Raw genomic sequence first — 22,890 nt, 5'->3', positions numbered from 1 at the left:
AGCGCGCAGCTATCTTTAATCGACGGTATAACGATTATCTTACTACGACATGTAATTGCGATAATAACAATTATCATGATTACTATATTTTTTACTAATAAAGAGCATCCTTGGAGTCAAGGAAAGAGATGGATTTCTTTATATGTACTTATGTATATAAAGCTGAATCCCTTCGACTTGGAAAAATCTCAGAACCCGAATTCGCGGTGCATACGACGATGAATTAAAAGCGAGAAGGATCGTTGCCGCGAGAGCAAAAATTACAGCGTGAGATCGTTACGTTCAAGATTTACGAGTCTGCTCGCTGGTTAAGTGCGGACCAATTAGGCGGATGCAGTTTTGGGCAGCGCCATTCTTGTCGATGATTTACACGGTAATAATTTCTTGCCCGTCGCTTTACTGCGTCGTTCGTAATTTTGATCTTTGCGAAATTCTACGTAATAGTGACGCATAATCCGATTTAAATTTCATTTAATTTTTCGTTTCATTATGCCAGTTTCCTCGCGCATCGATTTAAACGTCACTTTTGCGCACAATCGAAAAGCCTGTCTGTTTTTCGCGATAAATTCCCTGGGCGAGTTTGGAGCGAACGCTACGAAAGCTTTCTTTCACAATGCTGCGCCTTGGCGGAACCTGGAATTTTCTCTATTGTGCTTTGTTTCGGTGCCCGAGACAAAAGAACACGCGATAACCATGCTGGACCTCTTCGCACCTATTAAATGCCTTCTGCAGAAAGAATCCGTTCGTGTCGACAATGTCGTCTTCAGGCTACACTCGCGCGTCACCGTTCTCCTACTGCTTGTTTGCACGATTCTCGTAACTGCCAAGCAGTACATCGGCGAACCGATTTCTTGCATGACCGATACTTCCATCGGTAAGAATACCGCTAACCTTTAAACCTCAAGTGCGCGAGCATTTGGGATTTCAAATTCTTACAAAAGTCGAGCTCAAGGAATTAATCGTAATAATTGCACATTAAAAAATTCTTTCTAAGTATCTTTTTATATATCTATATTGAAAAAAGTGTCAAGTAGCAATTACCAAATGTCAAGTGATATAATATCAATTTATTTTTCTTTAATATTTCGTAATTGTTAATAAAAAGAAGAGTGAAATCGTTTTTAGTTATATCGATTGAACATTTGATTGAAATTATTTCATTCAACATTTTTGGGTATAGTTATTACTAGATTCTTTTTCAGTGTATTTAATTATATATTACTTATTATTAATAATTGGTCATAATTGATATGTTGCTGGCAGACAAAGATCCCGTAAATGCGTATTGCTGGATCTACAGCACATTCACGGTATCCCGACATCTGAAAGGTATTCCTGGCCGGGGTGTAGCCAGTGCTGGTGTAGGACAGGCCCTTCCAGATGACGAAGCCCGTCATCATCGATATTATCAATGGGTCAGCTGAATTTAGAACGTTTACGATATGGATGAGGAGATAACTGATACAATCAGTCGATAAACAGTTTGTTGATATAAACGATATATTTATTAAACCGGAAATTATATACGGGAAAATTCACTTATATCAATTTTTCGATAGATTACCGGTATCGAAGTCGTCATGAATTCACCGCGACTCTCTCTCAAATATTTACTTTTGTTGTGAAATTTTTTATAAGTTACATTTTTTCGCGAGCTTTAAATAAAATCTCCGATAAAATCAAGTGATGAACTCAGCCGAAACACAAAGTTTCCTTATTGACTCGTACCCTTCAAGGCCAAAAGCTCAAGAATTTTTATGCTCGATATAAAAGTTCTCCGAGAGACTCCTACTTCCGTTAGACTTCTCTAGGAAATTCTCGCCGAGGAAAGATCGATTCGGAATTCGTCAAAGGCATCCCTAAATTGTTTTTCGATGGGGCACTCTGAAAAATTGAAAGCGAACGGGAGAGAAATGCGAGGGAGAGAACGCGCGTGTGCGACGGAATTGGTCGATCGCATAAGTTTCCGTACGGAATGCACACACCTATACCAGCGCGTTCACGTACGCGAGATGCATGATAACGGCTGCACTTCGTTCCGATGGTCAGGTCGCTCTCTCGGCTCACCGGCGCATGCGGACGTATTGCGCGAGCGTGAATGAAATCTGAAACGTGAACGCGTGAATGTAAAGGAAAACGTCCGGAAAGAACGGAAGACGACGCGAGGAAATGGAAATAGAGATCGCAGATCTCTACCGGACCGTTATCTTACATCTCTATATCGCGAAAGGGAACGCACAGTAGGGGTCTCCCATGCGAAATCTTTAGGTTTGCGAATGGAAAAAAATATTAAATCAAATATAAATATCTTCTACCGGATATTTGTCTGCGTAATTATACACGATTAATTATCTACGATGTCTTTTTTCTTTTTTTTTTTTTTAAATTTCTGACGATACAATATATTTGCTGTAGCTGTTAAAAATTCGCCTCTCTTTAAGACGAGGCGAGATAAGATAGAGATTAATTTAAGAAAAATTAGAAATAAGGATGTAATGTTTGTTAGGTATGCTTCGTTCTCGGCTTGCAAGCCATCTTTTTTTATGTGCCACGCGCGTTATGGGGCATCTGGGAGAGAGATACCATAGATCTTCTTTCGCGAGATCTCGCGTCTCCCTTTCTCAGAGACGTCTGGACCGAGGAGAGGAAGCAGCAGCTCGTCGAATATTTCACCAAAACGAATCTGCACACTCATAACTTCTACGCCATGCGTTTCTTCGTGTGCGAGCTCTTGAACTTCTTAAATTCGGTAAGTATAATTCCCCTCCAGTTTAGAAACGAGGAGTTTCTGCGGAGGTACTTAAGGGATCTCTCGATCGGCCAACCGGGATTATGACGTCAGAAGCGAGGAAATTGCGCGGAAATAACCGTGAATAATTGATTTCTGGGTTCGATAATGAGTTCGGACTAACGAAACGTGGTCGAAACTTTGCTTCAAATAACGATATATATCGCGCGGAAATACAACTCGAGGGCTCTTAACGTAGAAAATATATCCATTTCATTTTTTTACGATTAAGCAAGTAAAAAAATTGACGGAATCGTTAAGACATTTAACAAGTTTTGCGACTATTAATTTTATAAATGTCATAGAGAGGCAGCGTTAAATTAACGAAAACTCTCGATAAAACCTTCCATCGATAGATAGGACAGATATATCTGTTGGATATATTTCTGGAGGGACAGTTTAGACGATACGGACCCATGGTGAGCGCATTTCTTGTCGAGGCGAGTCCTCACGAAAGGATCGACCCTATGGCGCGATTATTTCCGAAGGTGACCAAATGTACGATTCACACATTCGGGCCTGCGGGTTCCGTGCAGACTCACGATGCTTTGTGCGTGCTTCCGTTGAACGTGGTGAACGAGAAGATCTTCGTCGTTCTCTGGTTCTGGCTGGTGTTTCTTGCAGGCGTCGGTTGCTTGGCGGTAATCTATAGGTACGTAAGTTCCTTCAACGACTGCGCATTACGACAATTCTGATTACACCGTCAGAAACATACGACAACCATCTATAAAACTTATTCTACGCTGGTATCATAATATTTTGTACTCGCATCAATTTCCCAGCACTTTGTGCTATAATTGAATCTTGCATTGTATTTTAATCCTAGAATGCAATCGCTATTGAGTGACAACGTATCTCGTTATCAATGTACATAAAATATATAATAACAAAAATGTTTTAAAAAATTGAAGTCACTTTTTTATTTCTGTTATAATATTAATCACCAGGTAGTTGAGATATAATTATAGATATAATAATGGATTTTTTAAATTTTTTAAATTTCCACTTGTAGCTAGCTTTTGATAGCATATTGATGGATCTTCTCTGCGTTCATCAATAAAGATACAGCTCAGTCCTCAATAGTCTTTCTTACTTGTAGATAAAATTTAAGCATCGATGGCAATCTAGGATTAAAAAAAAACATTACGATATTTTATAGAGCTGTGAAAAATTACAAGTATCGTCGAGGATCGATATGCAATTGATACACAGTCCTCCTCGCAGGATCATAGTGTTTTCTCAAGCATGGGCGAGAGTGTATCTTCTACGAGGTGCAGTTCGCAGGCTCGAGAAATCTAAGGCTGAGCGTGTTGTACGAGTATTCCATTTCGGCGATTGGTTTCTATTGCACCAACTCGCACAGAACGTCAATCCTATCGTGTACATGGAGCTGGTTAATGAGATAGCGAAAGCCTTCACGACTAAGAGTTTCGTGGACTTCATCTAGATCCTTTCTCGACCTCGCCTAAGTAGCATTACGTTGAATTCAATTTACGAAGCTTAAAATGTTCTTATAAGATATAAACGTTCGATGAGTATTCCGATATCAAATATCTCACAATAAAATATGTATACTGTGCGATTTCAATAAAGATAATTAAAATCTTGTAAAAAGATTTTCTAAAAATTTATCACAAGCTATTAAATAATTATATTCGAATCTAAGTTGTCGTATTTTATTCTATATAAGAGATGTTCTCGCGAGTTGAGATTTAAAATCTATTAAGGAGTACGAGAATTTCTTTTCGACAACTCAATACCGACGAACAATACGAGCAGATACGAGCTGCGGTATGAGTCTTTTGTTCATCAACGTTACACATTCAATTGTCCCGAAACAGAAGCGGAATTGAGACACTCTCTTCTCGCTAGACGTGTATCCATGGGAACGTGAGTTTGACTCAACCAAATTATCCGAGTTACGGTTCTTAGGGTTAGGGATTTCATCGGAATTATTACGAGTCTCGTCGCGCATCGGAGATCTTTTGCGCTCTCGATCTTATCTCACAGCCTGTGTTCTCGTATCGCCTCGTTCCCCGGAATACGTGCGCGTTACGCATTTCCAAGGTAACGGAAACAGACGACGACGACGACGACGACGAAGAAGAGTTTTGATTTCGTCGTCTCGCTACACTCATCGTGGCTTCACACTTATCGTGGTGAAGAGGAGAATTTGCAAAGTCAAAGTTAAGCGAACATGCGCGAGATAGTACATCTTCAGGCCGGCCAATGTGGCAATCAGATTGGAGCAAAGGTATGTTTCGAGTTCTGAAGTGACTCTCAGATATAAGTCTCATGTCGATACATATCACGAGAGCTGAGAAATAAATAAACTTATTCAATATATATTGGGATAAAAAGTATTTATATAACCTTGAATATATATTATTTTGCACACGCAAAAATATCTTTATAATCCGCAAAACGATCGTGTATCGAGAGATTTTAGAGAAATTTCTTTCTTATTGCAACAATCATAGTTTTGGGAGGTGATCTCGGACGAGCACGGGATCGATCCCACAGGCACGTATCACGGTGACTCAGATCTGCAGTTGGAGCGAATAAATGTTTACTACAACGAGGCGACAGGCGGTAAATACGTGCCACGTGCGATTTTGGTCGATTTGGAGCCCGGGACAATGGACGCGGTTCGTTCGGGACCGTTCGGCCAAATATTTCGGCCAGACAACTTCGTGTTCGGGCAAAGCGGCGCTGGTAACAACTGGGCCAAAGGACACTACACCGAGGGCGCCGAGCTCGTCGACTCCGTCTTGGACGTCGTTCGCAAGGAGGCCGAGAGCTGTGACTGCCTCCAAGGATTCCAGCTCACACACTCGTTGGGTGGTGGCACTGGTGCCGGCATGGGTACTCTGCTTATTTCCAAAATACGCGAAGAATACCCCGATAGAATCATGATGACCTTCAGCGTGGTACCTTCGCCGAAGGTGAATATATGATTGTATACATTTTAATTTCAGTCATTTTTTAAATTGCTCTCTTCTGTTCGAATAAAACGTTTCGCGTCTAGCGTATGGTTTTAAAGGAAATAATTTAGACTCTCTCTGTGTGTATTGTATATGTATATATTCACGGATGAAATCTTCATTGACTTTCGGAAACAATACGCGAGATCGGATTTCACGTCAAGAGTTACGTTTCAAATTTCCACGTGTATCGGGAATCATCCGCAGAACGTGTTTCGCTGCGGCGCAACATGAAAGTCTTTCTGATGCGCGCAGGATAAGGATACAATGGATGCGAGACAAAGCACCCGCCAGGAACCGACCTTTTGTCCTTAATAGGACAATACTGAGCGCGTTGCCGGAATACAATACTTGTACTCTCTCGTTTGTGTATTCATGTTTGCGCGATACGCGAGCGCGACCGATACCGCAGTCGGGATGTCATACGTTGCACGTCAGTGTCTATTCTCGCCTCCTTTCGAAGGTATCGGACACCGTGGTCGAACCCTACAACTGCACTCTCTCGGTACATCAGCTGGTCGAGAATACAGACGAGTCATATTGCATAGACAATGAGGCGCTTTACGATATCTGCTTCCGGACTCTCAAGCTGACCACGCCAACCTATGGTGATCTCAATCATCTCGTCAGCGCGACCTTGAGCGGCGTTACCACTTGCCTGAGATTTCCCGGACAGCTTAACGCAGACCTGAGAAAGCTCGCCGTCAACATGGTCCCTTTCCCGCGACTGCATTTCTTCATCCCCGGCTTTGCCCCTTTAACCTCTAGGTCTCACTATTTGCAAAGAAAACTAATCGATTATTAAATGGAGCGTCACACAGCGTTCTATTTAAGAATCGCGATGTTACATTGATATTTTATTTAAACGAAATTTTCTAAATTGCAATGAAATAAAATCAATGAATGAATTAATTATTTAGAGGAAAATTATTCGCGTACGTAATTTTCCGTTTCTCTTACCTTCTTACGTAATTCTAAAACGATATTTTAGAGGTTCGCAACAGTACCGGGCACTCACGGTACCGGAACTCACCCAGCAAATGTTTGATGCGAAGAACATGATGGCCGCGTGCGATCCGCGACACGGCAGATATTTGACAGTGGCTGCAGTATTCCGTGGCAGAATGTCGATGAAAGAGGTAGACGAGCAGATGCTCAACATCCAGAATAAGAACAGCAGCTATTTCGTCGAGTGGATACCGAGCAACGTGAAAACAGCCGTTTGCGACATACCCCCGAGGGGTTTGAAAATGTCCGCGACTTTCATTGGCAATTCTACGGCTATTCAGGTTCGTTTGCTATTTGGTTGTTGTCAAACAAAGAGAATTCAACTGTGAATCGATTGAATTTTCAATCGATTTCTCAGAGAGTTGCAAATTTTCCAAAAACAAATTATTCGTCATTCAGAGTTCGTTAAATGTATATTTATACTGAAAGAAGCAAAACTCGGAAAGGACTAATTATTGTATATATATCGAGAATGTAATAAATAATTGTTTGCGTCACAGGAGCTGTTTAAGAGGGTATCGGAACAATTCACCGCGATGTTCCGACGCAAGGCGTTCCTGCACTGGTATACCGGCGAGGGCATGGACGACATGGAGTTTACCGAGGCTGAGAGCAACATGAACGATCTCGTGTCCGAGTATCAGCAGTATCAGGAGGCGACCGCCGATGAGGAGGGAGAGTTTGATGAGGAGGAAGAGGGCGAGGGCGAGGACAAGTGAAGATCGTCCCCATCTCTGGAAGATGTTTATCGAGTGCTCGCGCTACACCTGCTGCTTCCTTTCCGCTCTCGTAGCTTCTTTACGTATAGTTATATCGCCCCACCCTCGCGTATCTTCTTAGAGTGTAAAATAATATGTAGCCGAGCCAACGTCGGCCGACAGCTTGTTGTTCCTTGTCTTCCGCGTGTCTCCCATCGTCGAAAGTATATTACGTGCACAAAATAAAGAAAAAGAAAGAAAAATAAGAAAAAAAAAAAATGATGAAAAAAAAGAATGAAACGAAGCTCCCGCTCCATTTTCCCGCGTAAGAAGCACTCATTTCTCTCGCATCCTCTTAACCGCGTCTAGAACACGACGAAAACGGAACACTCTCTCACTCCGGGGTTTGCGCGTGGTTTCCGGGTAACCTCCGGTCGCTACGGAGATAATGCGAAATGTACGTATCGGGGAAACGTTTCCTGCTTCCTCTCCTTCAAGTAAAACACTACCACCACTGACGGTGGTGGTGCTTGCTTACCTTCGGTAGTGTACTAAGTCATAAAGAGAGAAGGGGAGAGAGAGAGAGAGAGAGAGAGGAGGAAGAAGAACACTTTAAACCTTAATTAAAAATTGAAACCGATCTCTTCACTACACACGTTCTATACATTTCAAGCGGCGTACTATTCGCAATATTCCTTGTTACTCGAACACGACGTATTCATTATATGCTTCTCGCAATTAAATTTATTACGTTTTATTCTCGTTGTATTTCAATTTTAATACGCGCTTTTATTTCACGATTATTTTTATTCATTTTATTAAATGCTATTTTCATCCGCGGAGTAACGGCAACGGTCCGTTTAGCCGACTAAAAATCACTCGTCGATTTATTTCGGGACACTCCATTCTACGCCCGGGAGCGATTCTTTTACAATTCCCGACGCCGCGATAACGCGCCGTAATAAATCGCAGCGGGGCGCGTATCGGAGGCTCGTACATCACACCGGCATCACACTGCCGATTGCCGGTGCCGACGTCGTACAATCAGCCGCATTCTCGCGTTCGGTCTTTGCGATCAAGAACATTATTGGCAAACGATAATTGCACAATTGCCGAGGCGAGAACTTGTTAAGCGACGTGATGTCACGCATCCCTGAATCCCCAGCGAAAAATGAGGCAAGCCGGAGAGATATATCTTTGGAAATATTCTCGGTCAATATTACATCGGAGATCCGCGAAATCTTGAGATGGAAGCGAGAATCCGGAATGATTATCTCGCTGAAACGTCTTTAAAGAAAATATTAAAAAGGAATATGCGAGAAGATGTAGATTTTACATACGTCTACTTTCCGCAGCAATTTTATGATGATATATTGTTCCTTTTTTAGAAATTTTCTAGAAACAAAGTCCATACGTTTACCTATTACCTACCGTGAGGGCGTTTACGTAACCGCGACGGAAACGTGCGCGAGGATGTCGGACACTCCTACCGAGCACACGTGTGGTCCACACACGGAATGCTAATGCTAATAATGCAGACGCATAAACGTTGGGATTTAGATCACGGTGTTCCAGTTTCCGTCAGCGCGCGTGTTATTCTCGCGGTTTCTCGCGATCTTGCATCTTCGCTCGGTTCTCGTTAACGACCTCGCGGTTGCGAACGACTTTATATAATAATTGTGTGTTATGAGAAAAGGAAAAGAAAACAAAATAAGCGTGACGCGGACATGTTTACAAACGTTTATTGTCGCTTGTCATCGACGTCGATACAGAGAATAAGCAAGAGGACTTTATTCAACGGCGGCGGAGCTGACGTTGTCCGATAAGCAAAATAGAACGATAAATAAAAAATGCCATGTATCATGTAAAACGCGCAGAATTCACGGGTTAACGGATTTAATTCCTTTCGACTTAAATACAAGGTGTCCAACTTCTCGCGACTTATATTTTTCGTGACGACGATTCCTCGGTCAATTTGGATTCGAGTTTTTCTTAGCGTGACTATCGTGGGAAGTCATCGTTTATAGCGTAGTTTTCTTTAGTATCGCGTATCTTTAATTAGAATTTTATTTAAAAAATTATAAAAACTCGTATACGTATAAACGATTTGGCTTGTGATGTCCGTTTCCACCAACGTAGATAATTTTGGTTCAATCTACTTTTGATCTTTTTCTATTAATTCTCAGAACTATATGAAAATAAAGAGTTGTATCAAAGTAAAAATTAAACTATACATTGGGTATGAGATTTAATTGGCAAAAAGATTTTTTCTCCAACTGTTTATATCTTTATCGGTCGGCGTTTCTCGCCAAGGAAAAATCAATTGCCAACAAATCAAGAAATTCGTTAATTTAAGAAGAAATTAACATTCGACAAGAGGGACACCCTGTACGTTATACCTTTGTACGTATTGCATTGTGCATCGTCATCCGACTGTGTGCATCGCTCTCTCTTCGGTAGCTGGCCGTCTTTTAAAAATCGATCGTCCGCGGCCCGCCCGGAGGCAGCGGACCGTTTGTTTCGCAGCGACATTTTGCGTTTCACGTAAAGAGAATTCGCGTATATACCTACAATATACACAGCACGTCGTAACGTATCTCACTTGCGATATACGTACATCGCATCGCGCCGATATTTATCTTCGTTAGCCCCAATTCGCGATCGGTCTAGGCGTGCTTCGCGGGTGCACGTAAGGGTAGATACCGTATAGATACCGAGGCGCGCAGGCGAGTTAATCGCATCGTAAACCATTAGGGTTGGTTACAAATGGCCGCGTAACGCGAAAAAAAGACCAGCGAAAACGGAGGAGAATATATAGCGAATTGCCCGTTTAATTCCGATGCGTATAAATGCTAGCTCGTTAAAATAAACGGAGAATTATTCGTAATATATGATAAAAATTTTTTGCGGTAATTCTATCTCTGTAAAAAATTTCTTTAAATATAAATTTTCGAAAATTGTTCAAATACGATATTAATATTGACGAATTTTTATTATAGATAGAGAGACTTGTTTCATATATTGATGAAAGAATTTATAAATTACATGTAAATTACACTCCCTTGAGCGGCGCAATCTGTATAATATTAATATTGAATAATTTCTAAGAACAAAGTTGTTGCGATTTTCAAATCTACACCAGGTCGCGCGACCTACACACGTCGAAGGTGGAAGAGGAAATGAGCGATTTAATAAAAACGTCTTAAGGGCAAGAAGTATTTGCATACATCCATATGTATGATGTAGCGTATACGTAGTTTATTAAGAAGGTGACAGTGAACAGTAAACGTTTATTATGCGGAAATTTTTCACGCTCGCGTTACCACTGTGTGTTTACCAGCGGTATATACGAGGTGACGTGTAAGCACGAGTCGCAATAAGGATGAGGATAATCCGCCGCGACCAGCAAGGCTGCAGGTATATACGACATTGAGGCGAGCCAGGAAAGAGTATACGCAAAAATGTTTGTTCCGCGGTTAATGAAGTACGCCGCCTCTCTTTTCTCCCTTCTTTTTTTTTTTTGCGCTCGCGATCCGCATTATTATCTCTGTGAGCGAATGAATTCCATGAATAATCGAGTTGTACAATGTACTGTTATGCTAGTTATGTACAGAGGACGTATTTCCACGAGCTCGTCGTTGCATACGCGAGATGATTCATTTTTCGCTCTGATGGTGACCGGAAGCGACACTCGCGCGTTTGACACACCCACTCATCCTCCATAGAAGTATCGATCGTAGAGGCATCGAGAGATCGATAAGAGAATATATGACATGCGATCGAGAGATTGTAACGTGCAAGGAGAAAAATCTAAATTAAATTTTCTTTTAATACATATAAAAGAGATGTGTATAAAGAGATATCTCGGATAGATAAATTTATAACTGCGGCAAAAAAAGCTATATAGATAATAATTTATAGATAAATTTGAGGATAATATATAAGAAGCTAGTATGAAAAAAATAAGTAACGAGAGAGAAAATTATAGAGATAAAACGTAGGAGAAGCATATACGAGAGAGAGAATTCTCCGTGTCGCCGGTGTATATCACGTACCTCCGCACCACCGCGTGCCACATTCGATCGGTCGAGGTCCCCGTGTTGCTCTGTTCACGCTTCGCGGAGCACAGACAAGATCATAGACGCGCGAATAATTACAGAAAGCGATTGAGAGTGGCCGGGGTCGACGGTGCGAAGGAGGGAACCTCTCTCCTTTCCTCCCTCGGCTCGTGCGCTCAAGGTGGCACGGACGCGCTTTTTCTCACGATGCAAATCGAATACAACCGATACTTCTTTTTCTTTTTTTTTTTCCTTCTTTTCTCGCTCGGGCCGATAATGGCTTCGTCCTTCGTGCGAACCTACGAACGGTCTCGCGACGAGTCATCCGCACCGCAAAGGATCTAGGATCTAGGTGAGCGCGTAACGAGTCCCCGAGTGTTCGACCCACCACCCCACTGTCGACGGCGGGAATCACGCTGTTTACCTCACCTGCGAATTTACATCGTCCACGATTGGCAGGGAAAACTTTTTCCGCATCTCTCCCCCTTGGATCTTTGACGCGAGCAAAAACAATCCGCCGGGGGATATATAAGTGATCTACGACGGGGTACTCGAGATGTATAGTCAGTCAACAGTACCGACACAAGAGATCGCAAGCACTCGGAGCAACATGTTTAAGCTGGTGAGTGTCAAGTACTCGGGGCGGACAAATGCCGGCGAAACTTTTCTCGTGGAGAGACACCCACACGCGCTTTTCCCGGACGCAACGCAGAGTTTGGCAGCTATCTCTCATATGTATACCTACATATAACTTTGTATAATTCTCGAAGTTTTTAAAAATGAATTCTTCTTCTAAACCATAAGAGAAATGTTGTGAGGAATATACCGCGATATGTAAAACGTTCGTATTTCGAAAATTGTCATTTCGACATTCGTTCCCTGTGAAAATTGTTATCCTTTTATAACTTTGCCTTTATCTGAAGAATAGACTTATCTAAAGCTACAGAGACAGTCGACTCGCAGTACCGTGAGAAATGCTTGGACGTAACATTTGCTGTGAACTTTACTTGCTGCCGCGGGCACGATTTTATCGCGCTGGAATACGCTTGTTTCATTCATATCGCATGATACGCGTTTGAAATCGTCCTGAATATGCGTAAATAAGGCCGAAGGCTACACGCGACGACGCAAATCGCTCGTTTCAAACTATCGTACCGTCATTTAGGATAATTTCACATAGAAATGTCTACTCAATTGGCGAAAACGTTCTCGATCGAGAAATACGCGATTTTAATTTACCTCGTATTTATACATTATACATTTGTCTATTCTATACGTTTATACATCTGCACGGTTTTACTGAAATATCTAAAAATTTAATTAGCTATTAATGAAGATAATTTTGTTTGGACCATTAAAATACTTATATGATAGAATTCAGTCAAACTGATTGCTATAATATAGAATAATAAAACCTTTTATAGCATTAATTATATATTCTGATGTGTGCGTGTGTAATCCATATAATTATTCCATAAAATTATTTTCAGATTATTATCATCTATATCTATTTTTAAATACTTCAGCAAACATTCTTTTAATTTTTGAAGATCGAAATCTGAGAGAAAATTATTAAATCGCGTGTATTTAACACGCAATTTCCATTCCTATAAGTAGATTAAATGTCTTCCATAGTCTTCTGTATTAATTCTACTATGGCTGTGAAAAATCCTATTCGACACAAAGAATTGTGAAAAGAAATTTCTCTGAAATGTTTCTCACGGAGAACTGTGTTCTACATGGGACGTATTTTTTTTAATAAACATATATTTTATATATTATTCTAATAAATTTCTGTTCCTAAAGAAAGATCACCTTTGAATTTCATAACTCTTGTATTAAGTTTGATGTCAAAGCATCTTGACGCACATCTATATTTTACCTCAGATCGTCCTTCTCGCCACTGTCGCTTACGCATCAGCCGACGGCCTATACTCCGGACACGGAGGGCTCTACGGCTACGGCAGCGGCTACGGCAGCGGCTACGGCAGCGGTTACGGCTATGGTGGTTACGGCTTGGGTCATGGAGTAGCGGCGGTCGCACCATACGTGCACGCTCCAGTTGCCACCAGCTACGCCAATACGTACAAGGTAAAGTAAGCTCTCAAACGGTTCGGCATGTAACGACCAGACCCTACGACATGAGAAGGGAAGGATTATCACCGTATACCGGAGCAGCTTCGAATGGCCGGAGCAACATTCCGGTTTCACTAGCTGTAATCCATAAACGAGCTCTCGTGCAAAATGAATTCAGTAGAAATAAGGTTTTGCATTATTATTTCGGTAAAATAACGCTCCCGGACGAGGAAAAAAAAATGGAATAATTACCGAGTACATTTTAAGGGGAGAATTACAATTTTTAATGAAATTTTAATTTATATGTGGTTATGTGAAACAAAATAACAGACGAGATGTAATTCTCGTTCTGTCTTCAGGTCGCGGTAGCTCCACCTATCACTAAGTACGTAGCACCTGCCATCACAAAAGTGGCGTACGCCCCACCTATTACAAAGGTAGCCTACGCTCCGACTTATTCCGCGCCAGCGATAAGCTACGGCCACTATGGATACACGATTCCGCCATCGGTCACCTACGTTCACAGCGGTCTTGGATATGGTCACGGTCTTGGATATGGTCTCGGTAGCTATGGCTACGGCGGACTCGGCTACGGCCACGGTTACGGATATGGTGGATACTACCACTGAGTGAGATCGAACTAAAGTCTCGAGGAAGTAGCTTGTCTTCTTCGACAAGTTCGATTGTAAATGGCTGGAGACGCAGCCTACTGCCGTACTGCCAAAAACATTGTCATCGGCTATGTACTTGATGTTCATAATATATATTTTCATACTTTACGTCGCCTCTATTTCTTATAGCGTTATTCAACGATCGACGGTCTCAATTGCCGTAATATAACTTAAAGAAAAAGCCAAGATATTCAGGGATCGTCCTATGTTCATTTCTATGTAGATTTTAACTTTATCTCAACTTTAACTTACGTTTTATCTTCTTCTAGTTGTAAAAGTTAGAAAAAGATAGAGTAAATTAATCAGAGGTTGGTAGAAATAGGCAGATATGGACCTTAAGACTGTGGCACACAAAAAAACTTAATCGGTAAGCAAATCAACATTTTGAATTTGCTATTGCTTATTTCTTACTATATTTTTCAGACAGTTTTACATTCGGCTAATTATTCAAATCAGTCTTGGTATATTATGCGTACTAAAATTCCTTAGCGTTATGTATCATCTTATCGTTATTAATCTTCGATTTCGCGGTTGCTGCGATTTCAACAGTTCGTTCCACCAGCACCTCGAGACATGCCATCGCTGATCGGTATCGGTCCGTATCGCGATCTTACACCCTCAAAGATCCGTCACGTCTGACCGGGGACGCGGTTGTTAGAGGCTTTTATACATTCAATCTTAGACCATCATTCATCCATCCATCCATCCATCCATCCATCCATTCGTGCATCCAGCAGAGCGTAAGAGCGTTGCGCAAGGTGAGAAGGTGTGTACGAGCGCAATGAAGAAGCGAGGTTTAAGAGTAGATCAAGGCTAAGGCGAGGCACCCGCAAACTTTGTTTATCCCGATCAGCTCGTTTTGGTCCTTTTACTTTGGCGTAACTTCAATTTCTCGATTTTATATAATAACGCGCGCTTTATGTAATATGTACTCACTCCGTTAAAGTCGCGTCTTATCGCCTCAATATTTGATCACACGTTTTGATAAGCGTCTTATTACTCGATACGGTAAACGTTTCTCGATTGCCTTCTTAAAGATGGCCTTCTAAATTTGTACAGCTTGGTAAAATCATTAAATCAATATAGCGAGTAATATCAAAATCGAATCTACCAAAAACACTGAATCGGTAATAACCTGAATTAGACGCTTGATGAAGATAATCTTCAGTTTATTTCAAATCTTTTCGACACAAAAAACGTTATCAATTTCAGTATGTCAAGATAACATTCTCAGTTTTAATATAAGTGCAAGCTGATGATTAATTAAATTGATGCATAATGTAGATATACACGCAAGCTGTTCGCAAAGCGATTCTATTTCTTTAAAGTCAACAGTTCTGTCCAAGGTAGATTGATAAAGAAGATATTCAGTGAATTATGTGCGTTCTCGTTTCACATGAATTTAATTTGCACGTCACGAATACCGAGCGTCCCAGAATCACTGAACGCTCTGTCAATCATCTTTTTTTTGTTAAATTTACACACGTTCCTCACTTTTTTAATATTACACATTTTTTTTATGGCTTGAGCCTTGAATCTCGAATTAAAATTCCGTCGGAGTGAAATCCACTTAAAATTAATCGAAAAACGTGATTTTGTTGTTGTCCCCTCGATGCTTAATTTGCGCGAGTAACGTTTCGTTCTTTACACGCTGATCATTTGAAAACTGTTAACGTTCAATATTTTCCAGAGTGAGAAATGGACTTGATAGAAATTAGTCGAAGAAATTGTGATAAAAAGAGCATCGAGTGGTTGCGTGCGCAACCTGTATGTGTTGGACGTATATTAATCAACGCGCGCTGCCTGCGCTTCTCGTTTATTCTTCGTCATGCCCAAGATTGCAGTGGCGAAATTGGCAAAATATTACGACGTTACGAGTTCAGACTACGGACAGTCGGTCATTCATTTATTTACTTTCTCACTTATCGTTGCACGCGATCGTGCTCCAGATTTATTGGAGCAGGGTCGTCGCCTCACGGACTCCGCCCATGCCCATGAATGACTCGTTTTCGTGCGTCGGCGAGAGAACTCGAGAAATGCACGCGCTTATGCGAACGACGTCGTCTTCAAGGTGAAACGCTCCGGAAAACGAAAATGGATTTCCTCTCCTTAGCGACCTTAGTGGAAAAATCAAACGTACGCGCGATTGTGACCGTGCTCCATTTTCCGGAATCGGCGGTGATAGAGAAGCCGGTCGGAAGTCGCGGGACTTCCTTACTTGTCGCGATATTAATCAATCTTAATTAAACGCCTGCTGCAAGTGCACAGAATCGGATAAAAGCATTATTGCGAATAATACGAGATACAACACTGTTAAATTCATGTCATTTTATACCCAATTTTAATTACTCCAATTATTTCTATAGGTCGTTTCCGCTCCTATTTTTCCTATTCCATACATCGTTAATTCAATTAAAACAATGGAGTTTAACAATTTAACTCAAGAAAATGTATTAAATTTAATTCGAACAAAGTTTATTGATTATCAAGTATATATATACAATGTATATACGTTAATATGCGCATTGTTTAATTTAAAACTGATAACAGAAATGAATTAATTTATATTTTAGTAGATTAGCACATACAGAAGTTAAAAATAACAGAATATTATTTAACTCGAAGAATTGATTAACCATTGCTTTATCGACATCCAACAATGGAGGATAATTAAAGAAGAGCGAAATAAAATCCGAGCTGCTTCTCGATTATGTTTTTGCAATAAATAAATGAATAATGTTTAGATCTCACTCACACAAGCAGTTTTCTGTTCAGTGTTACAAATGCATTTTAAAACGTGTGCTAAATTTGTTTGTCGAGAGATCATATTGCAATCAAGTCAAGCAGCAATCTTTCCATCAACGAGTACCTATGTTATAATTAATGCCTCGCGCGTCTCCTATTGTAAAGCGAGTGTAAACGCAACATCGCGTAGCCATATCAATCCAATCGCGTGAATATAGACGTGCTGTCAATTACTACACGTCGGTCGGAGTTTGTATACAACTTGTAATAAGAGCGCGCGCTGTCGGCGTTGCGTAATAATAAAGTGCCGGAGCCGGGTTTATTTTAGGATCGCAAAGCAGGCGACTTTGAGCGACGTCCCTATGAATGATGGGCGTTGTTGCGTATAGCAAAGTTATGCGATTCGCATAACTCGGGAAGGTCGCGACTTTCTACGTCGCGACCGCCGCCGTTACCCTCGCAAATTCGATATGCGTAATATTTACGAGCGCAAACTATCTTTTCGCGCTAGGAAACCGCGTACAAATATCTATTTGCTAAATTTATTTTCTACCAAATAGCCGAGTGTATTTGCGGAAACGCGATACGACGGATAAAAGTATATTTGCATATTCTTTCCTATTCTTTCCTTTTCTCGTGGAATAATGTTACGTGAGAAAGAAACATATTTTTGCAAAGTGTTTCTGTTAAATTGCGTTGCATTTATATACTGATATATTAAACAAAGCACTTTGTATTAGCGTTTGTTAACTCTTTTATGAGAATATTGCGTATAATAGGTACATACCGAGAAAAATTGGATGTACGAATAATTTTGACCATTCTATACTGTGGCCGACTAATGATAATAGATACATCGAAAAAGAATGTACAACATCGGAAATGTTCTGAAAATTTTCAGATCCACACTTGCCGTTGGATTATGGCGCGGTTTGCCGAACGACGATATTAATTTACGTAAAATGGCCGAGAGGCCTCCTGATTTATTTACGAACGCATTTAGCTTTGCGCGTAATACGAGCGTTTCGCGACGCAAGCTGCCATTAAAATTCTCTTTGAAGCCTAAGTACTCGAAGAGGATTACTTTCTGCTCGACGAAATACATATCTCATTTCGAACGTGTCAACGTCCGCTCTGTCACCGTGGCACATCGACGATATACATATATAATAAATACGTATCGCAGAATAAAAACACAAACAGCAAAATTAAATGAAATATTAATTTATTTTTATCCCTGCATGTGTGTGTTAAGTATAATAAAAATTATATACGTATATTATTTTCCTCTCGAGTCGAGTAAAAAAAATATCCAGACGACGTTGTCGCTCGGGCAAAATAGAGAAGATCGGCCTTGTCGTTTCGCTCCCAAGGAAAGTGCGTCCCGCAGGTCCATCTTACAATCAGTGGACGTAGCTGACAGCAGGTGCGGCATAGGCGAGGTGCGCGTTGTGCGCGGTGTATGCCAGCGGAGCGGAGTAGGCGAGCGGGGCTGCGTGCGCGGTGTAGGCGAGCGGAGCAGCCGCGTGCGCGGTGTAGGCGAGCGGAGCAGCCGCGTGTGCGGTGTAGGCGAGCGGAGCAGCCGCGTGGACGACGGGTGCAGGATGCGCCGAGTATGCGACAGCTGGTGCGGATGCCAGGTAGCCAGGGGCAGGCGCCGCGGCGACGCAGGCGACGAGCAGGGCGAGAAGAGCGGTGCACTTGTACATGATGACAGAGTCGAAGAAGTCGGCTGCTGCTGAGACGAGCTTGAGATTCTCTTGCGAGGATTGTCCGAGTTGTTGTACTACTCGATTATGATACCGAAATCTGTTTCGCGGCACTTTTTTATAGGACCGAACCCCTCTTACAGAACTGCTTTTCTATCACTCTCCTATCCTTGATCTAGAAGTGTCCGTCAAGGTCTTCCGGTAAGATTTCGTAGTACTAGAGATTTCGATCGCTTTGGCACAGGATAAGACGGGCGAGGGGATTGGACGCGAACCGGACGTGCCGCGTTCGACGTGATTTTTCAATGATGCGAATAGATGAGATAATCGCATCGTATAATAATATTACAGTCGGCATACAATGTATGCAACGTATATATGTATACTAATTCTCTCATTTCTGAGGGAAAATGATCTATCGTATGTAAAATGTATGATTGTAACAATAGTTTACCACATATAAATAATTACATAGCGTCAGAAACGAATACGCGCTATGCCACAATTATCAATTCATCAGTTTAATAATATATTAAATACTTATATATAAATATATCGTATATACAATTATTTAATATAAATGAATGCATTATAAATTTTAGTCACGGAAAAGCGTTCCGTGAAATTTTAACATGCTACAGCGTCATTCGTTGTAATTTGTCAATTAACGACGAAATTACGAAACGAAGATAATGGTTGCATCTTGCGTAAAAAAAAGCGTAATATTTTATTCCACGCGCATATACGGCATTGCGTAGAGAAGTATATGGTCGACGTTACATACGACGTTTAACCGGTTGTCACCGAAGTCGTTGCGATTTTCGTCAGTCCGAGCTGTCACGCATTGTCATCGTTGATGCGTGATTGCGCAAAGAAACGCACAGGATACGCAACAAACATATACATACGTTTGTCCATATGACACGTGGTATGCGAAATGCGTCGTGCGGAATTGTGTAAGTCGAGCATCTACTTTCGCGTCTCGTCGTGTCACAATGCCTCCCGCCACCGATTCTGGTTTGCCACCACCCATCAATTTTGGACAGCGTAATGTGGGCGTGACTATCGTTCATCTCTGCGTTATATTCAATAATTAATTCGATCATTTATTAAGTCAGGTATAAATATAAAGATCGAAAGAAACAAGATCTAAAAATTAAATATGATGGCGAGGAAATTTTTTCAGGAAATTACAAAAGAATGGCTTTGAAATGGCGAATATTTTGTAAGAGAAAGTTTAAAATTTATAAATTACTTATAGAAATGTATATATATTTAATTGACAAGTAAATTAAAAGTTATATACTAGAGAAAAACTTTCTTCTCAATTATTTAATCCTCTCAATTATCTTCTCAATTATTTAATCGAGAAAAAAGTTAACCTTTTGCAGATTGTTGTTAAATAATCGCAGACATAGAAGTTGGAAGTTTTTAAAAACTTTTTAGATGAACGAGTTTGAAAAAAACTTTGAGAAAAAAAGTTATGCATACAAGTATAGTAGTTGTGCATATAAGTTTGCTAGAACAACGTATGCGTGTCTCTTGTGGAACAAAACCGCCCGACCATCGAGAGAGAAACCCACGAGCAAGGCGACCCGGCTCGTAAATCGTTGCAATTCATAAGCATTAAAATGGGGTAAAGTACAAAGAGGAAGAGAAGCGTTGCCTTCTAAACGACCAAAGTCAGGGCAAACAACCTGGAAGCATCCTTTACACGAACGGGTTAACTTAACGATTTTAACTGTGAGACCACGTCGGTCTAACGGCTGTCAAGGCCATTTTAATTGTTTTGATATTATTAACGAGATGTATCTCAGACAAGTTACAATGACAAAAGAGCCAAGATTAATAATTTTTAATAATAAAATTATCCGCACGTGTTCTACAGCTGACGTAATCAATTAAGCGGCTATTATCGTACGTCACGTCTCTGCGCGTCAAGAATTAATCAAGGAAGTGACAAGAGAGCTGTTCCAAACGTCATTATTGCCCGAGGCAATTCGAACAACTCGTATTTTGGGCCGGTCCGAAAGCTAACATTTACACGCAATAAATCGCTTGATAATTACGTGATTGTTCCGGACTCGGCTATACTGTCAAGAGTTTGATGATCGATAGTCGAGGATATGTCATTGAACCTCCATCGTGTGTTCGCAAACAAAGAGAGCCCGGAGATAAGGCCACCGACAATCATGGTCGCCTTATCGAGTATTTCCCGCGTCCTTCTCGAAGAAACAAAACGATGACAGACAAAACTGCGCCATCATCGAGGCTACGTACACACATGCGAGGGTACCGGTGAAATCCGCGAAATACAAGGCGGTGAAGGGTCTGGCTGCGGTGAGGCCACGAACGATCAAGCAGTCCTTGGCAGTGCTCCTCCAACAAGTGGTCAGAGCGTAAAAAAACAAAAAAGCAACGAGAAAAAAAAAACGAAAGAAAGAAGAACGAGCAATACGAGCGGTACACGAGGAGCGAGCGACGCGAGGAAGGCAACAGGAACCTGTGGACCGGGTGGTCCGTGAGAGAAGGTGGGAGAGGTCAGCCCCGACGAATATAAGGGGTCCTAGGTGCCGTGTTCAGGCATCATTCGCTCTTCAGTGCTCTGCCGAAGTACGAAGCAACAATCTCAATCATCAACATGTACAAGATCGTCGCTCTGTTTGCCCTGGTGGCTTGCGTCGCGGCTGCACCCGGCTACCTGTCGCCCGCCCTCCACGCGGCGCCGGTTGTCGCGGCTCCGGTAGCGGTCGCCCATACCCTCCCGGTCGCCACCAGCTACGCCAACACCTACAAGGTGTCTGTGAAGAGCCCGCTCGTGGCCACTGCTCCGCTCGCCTACACCGCGCCGATCCTGAAGACTGCCCCAGTCGTCGCCGCCGCACCGGTCGTCGCCGCCCCCGCCGTCGTCGCTCACGCCGCACCGCTCGCCTACGCCGCCGCCCATCACCCCGTCGTCGCTCTTCATTAAGGGAGAATCGCTAATTAACCACCTTTCGCGCTCATCCCTCAAGACACCTGTATATCTGCACAACGAAGACATCCTTCATCCATCCAATCGGACATGTGCGACGATTCGACCGACCGAATCGACCAAATCATCGATCAACCAGCAGGCACTTTAACTAAACTTGTATATCAGCCCGTCCGCCACGGTCGAACGACCGATCGCTCTACGATTAATCAATAAAGTTGCCATTTCTGCCTTTAAATAGATGTGCTCTATGTGTTCAATTCTTATTGACGCCTTCAACTTGTTAGAGAACGTTTGTATAATCTCTCACCTCGTTTGCTTCTCTCGTTAGAATAGATATGATATCGCATGTTATTGTCGAACTGCGAGCGGTTATCGAATTCTACTTCTCATTGCGTTCTCTCACGGCGCTGCGCGTATACCTAAAGGACTAATTCCTCCGTGTCACGTATACCTATACCACTGCTGGCAGCTTATCGGGGATCGCAGATTCTTCCTCGGAGAATCCGAGTTCCCGTCTCGCACGGACGATCGGCAAACAACGGAGCGTCGTGATCACGGGGTGATCTCGTTCTTATAATTCTTTTTTATTTCAGCACACAACGCCACGCCCGCATGGAGTAGGTACGTCCACCTACGTTACGTCCTCTCCGCGTTTACGTGAGGCTTTTCGTAAAATAGGATTTGGAACGACTCGATGAAAACTGTTTACCGACTTGGCGATCAACGGTTGTTTGAGTTTCGGCTTTGGCCCCCGCTCGTCCTCCGTCACGGCATTCGCGAAGCGAAACTTTACCGCGCGCCGTCGGGTCACGTATTGAATATATTTACAGCGAACATACAAACCCGTCTATGCACTTTTCACGAACCTAACTTGCTAAATTCTTTACGGGAGCTTTAAAAAAGTCCCCGTGAGAAGGAGGGGCGAGTTTGGCAAATTATTCAATATCGCGTCTACAGTTTCGCGAAGAAAAACCGTATAATGTTTATATACATACGTTGCTGCATACGTATTGAAAAAACTCGAGTATTTTATGTTAGAGAAGATATAGTTATGCTAAGATATCATTTTGAATTAAAAATGATACATATCTTTTTCTTTACGAATGTAGTAGTTTAGATTGGGAAGAGATAAATATTTAAATATTATAATATTTTACACAAAGGCTCGCATCTTAT

General features: G+C 41.8%; 5 protein-coding genes across 5 annotated transcripts; 4 read left to right on the top strand and 1 right to left on the bottom strand.

The window, feature by feature from the left end:
- The first annotated feature begins 691 nt into the window (after positions 1-691).
- On the top strand, positions 692-4,235 carry LOC108779117 (innexin inx2). Its single transcript, XM_018546473.1, has 5 exons — positions 692-874; positions 1,264-1,415; positions 2,507-2,749; positions 3,145-3,440; positions 4,013-4,235. The coding sequence occupies exons 1-5, from the start codon at positions 694-696 to the stop codon at positions 4,233-4,235; spliced, it is 1,095 nt and encodes a 364-aa protein (XP_018401975.1). The 5' UTR covers positions 692-693.
- Positions 4,236-4,673: 438 nt separating this feature from the next.
- LOC108779124 (tubulin beta chain) lies at positions 4,674-7,757 on the top strand. The gene is made up of 5 exons (XM_018546482.1): positions 4,674-5,042; positions 5,269-5,733; positions 6,236-6,540; positions 6,764-7,061; positions 7,281-7,757. Exons 1-5 carry the CDS (start codon positions 4,986-4,988, stop codon positions 7,497-7,499), a joined length of 1,344 nt encoding a protein of 447 aa, XP_018401984.1. The 5' UTR covers positions 4,674-4,985; the 3' UTR covers positions 7,500-7,757.
- A 3,917-nt stretch (positions 7,758-11,674) lies between these two features.
- LOC108779083 (cuticle protein 64) lies at positions 11,675-14,391 on the top strand. Its single transcript, XM_018546438.1, has 3 exons — positions 11,675-12,158; positions 13,424-13,627; positions 13,972-14,391. Exons 1-3 carry the CDS (start codon positions 12,093-12,095, stop codon positions 14,239-14,241), a joined length of 540 nt encoding a protein of 179 aa, XP_018401940.1. The 5' UTR covers positions 11,675-12,092; the 3' UTR covers positions 14,242-14,391.
- A 3,885-nt stretch (positions 14,392-18,276) lies between these two features.
- LOC108779100 (cuticle protein 16.5-like) lies at positions 18,277-18,822 on the bottom strand. The gene has a single exon (XM_018546457.1). The coding sequence runs from the start codon at positions 18,735-18,737 to the stop codon at positions 18,432-18,434; it is 306 nt and encodes a 101-aa protein (XP_018401959.1). The 5' UTR covers positions 18,738-18,822; the 3' UTR covers positions 18,277-18,431.
- Positions 18,823-21,336: 2,514 nt separating this feature from the next.
- On the top strand, positions 21,337-21,765 carry LOC108779081 (cuticle protein 38-like). Its single transcript, XM_018546436.1, has one exon. It carries the CDS (start codon positions 21,379-21,381, stop codon positions 21,706-21,708), a length of 330 nt encoding a protein of 109 aa, XP_018401938.1. The 5' UTR covers positions 21,337-21,378; the 3' UTR covers positions 21,709-21,765.
- The last annotated feature ends 1,125 nt before the right edge of the window (positions 21,766-22,890 follow it).

The sequence above is a fragment of the Cyphomyrmex costatus genome, unplaced genomic scaffold, assembly GCF_001594065.2.
Source record: "Cyphomyrmex costatus isolate MS0001 unplaced genomic scaffold, Ccosl1.0 scaffold55, whole genome shotgun sequence".
In the NCBI taxonomy this organism is placed as follows: domain Eukaryota; kingdom Metazoa; phylum Arthropoda; class Insecta; order Hymenoptera; family Formicidae; genus Cyphomyrmex; species Cyphomyrmex costatus.
Note: the sequence above shows the minus strand (reverse complement) of the source record. Positions and strands in the feature narration are given on the sequence as shown.

Excerpts from the sequence above, each read along its gene's own strand:
- LOC108779117 (XM_018546473.1), top strand. The coding sequence starts at position 694 with ATGCTGGACCTCTTCGCACCTATTAAATGCCTTCTGCAGAAAGAATCC. Across the intron at positions 1,416-2,506 it reads ATCATCGATATTATCAATGG|GTATGCTTCGTTCTCGGCTT; the intron begins GTCAGCTGAATT and ends AATGTTTGTTAG. Across the intron at positions 3,441-4,012 it reads TGCTTGGCGGTAATCTATAG|GATCATAGTGTTTTCTCAAG; the intron begins GTACGTAAGTTC and ends TCCTCCTCGCAG.
- LOC108779124 (XM_018546482.1), top strand. The coding sequence starts at position 4,986 with ATGCGCGAGATAGTACATCTTCAGGCCGGCCAATGTGGCAATCAGATT. Across the intron at positions 5,043-5,268 it reads GCAATCAGATTGGAGCAAAG|TTTTGGGAGGTGATCTCGGA; the intron begins GTATGTTTCGAG and ends CAACAATCATAG. Across the intron at positions 6,541-6,763 it reads TTTGCCCCTTTAACCTCTAG|AGGTTCGCAACAGTACCGGG; the intron begins GTCTCACTATTT and ends ACGATATTTTAG.
- LOC108779083 (XM_018546438.1), top strand. The coding sequence starts at position 12,093 with ATGTATAGTCAGTCAACAGTACCGACACAAGAGATCGCAAGCACTCGG. Across the intron at positions 12,159-13,423 it reads GGAGCAACATGTTTAAGCTG|ATCGTCCTTCTCGCCACTGT; the intron begins GTGAGTGTCAAG and ends ATTTTACCTCAG. Across the intron at positions 13,628-13,971 it reads GCTACGCCAATACGTACAAG|GTCGCGGTAGCTCCACCTAT; the intron begins GTAAAGTAAGCT and ends TTCTGTCTTCAG.
- LOC108779100 (XM_018546457.1), bottom strand. The coding sequence starts at position 18,737 with ATGTACAAGTGCACCGCTCTTCTCGCCCTGCTCGTCGCCTGCGTCGCC.
- LOC108779081 (XM_018546436.1), top strand. The coding sequence starts at position 21,379 with ATGTACAAGATCGTCGCTCTGTTTGCCCTGGTGGCTTGCGTCGCGGCT.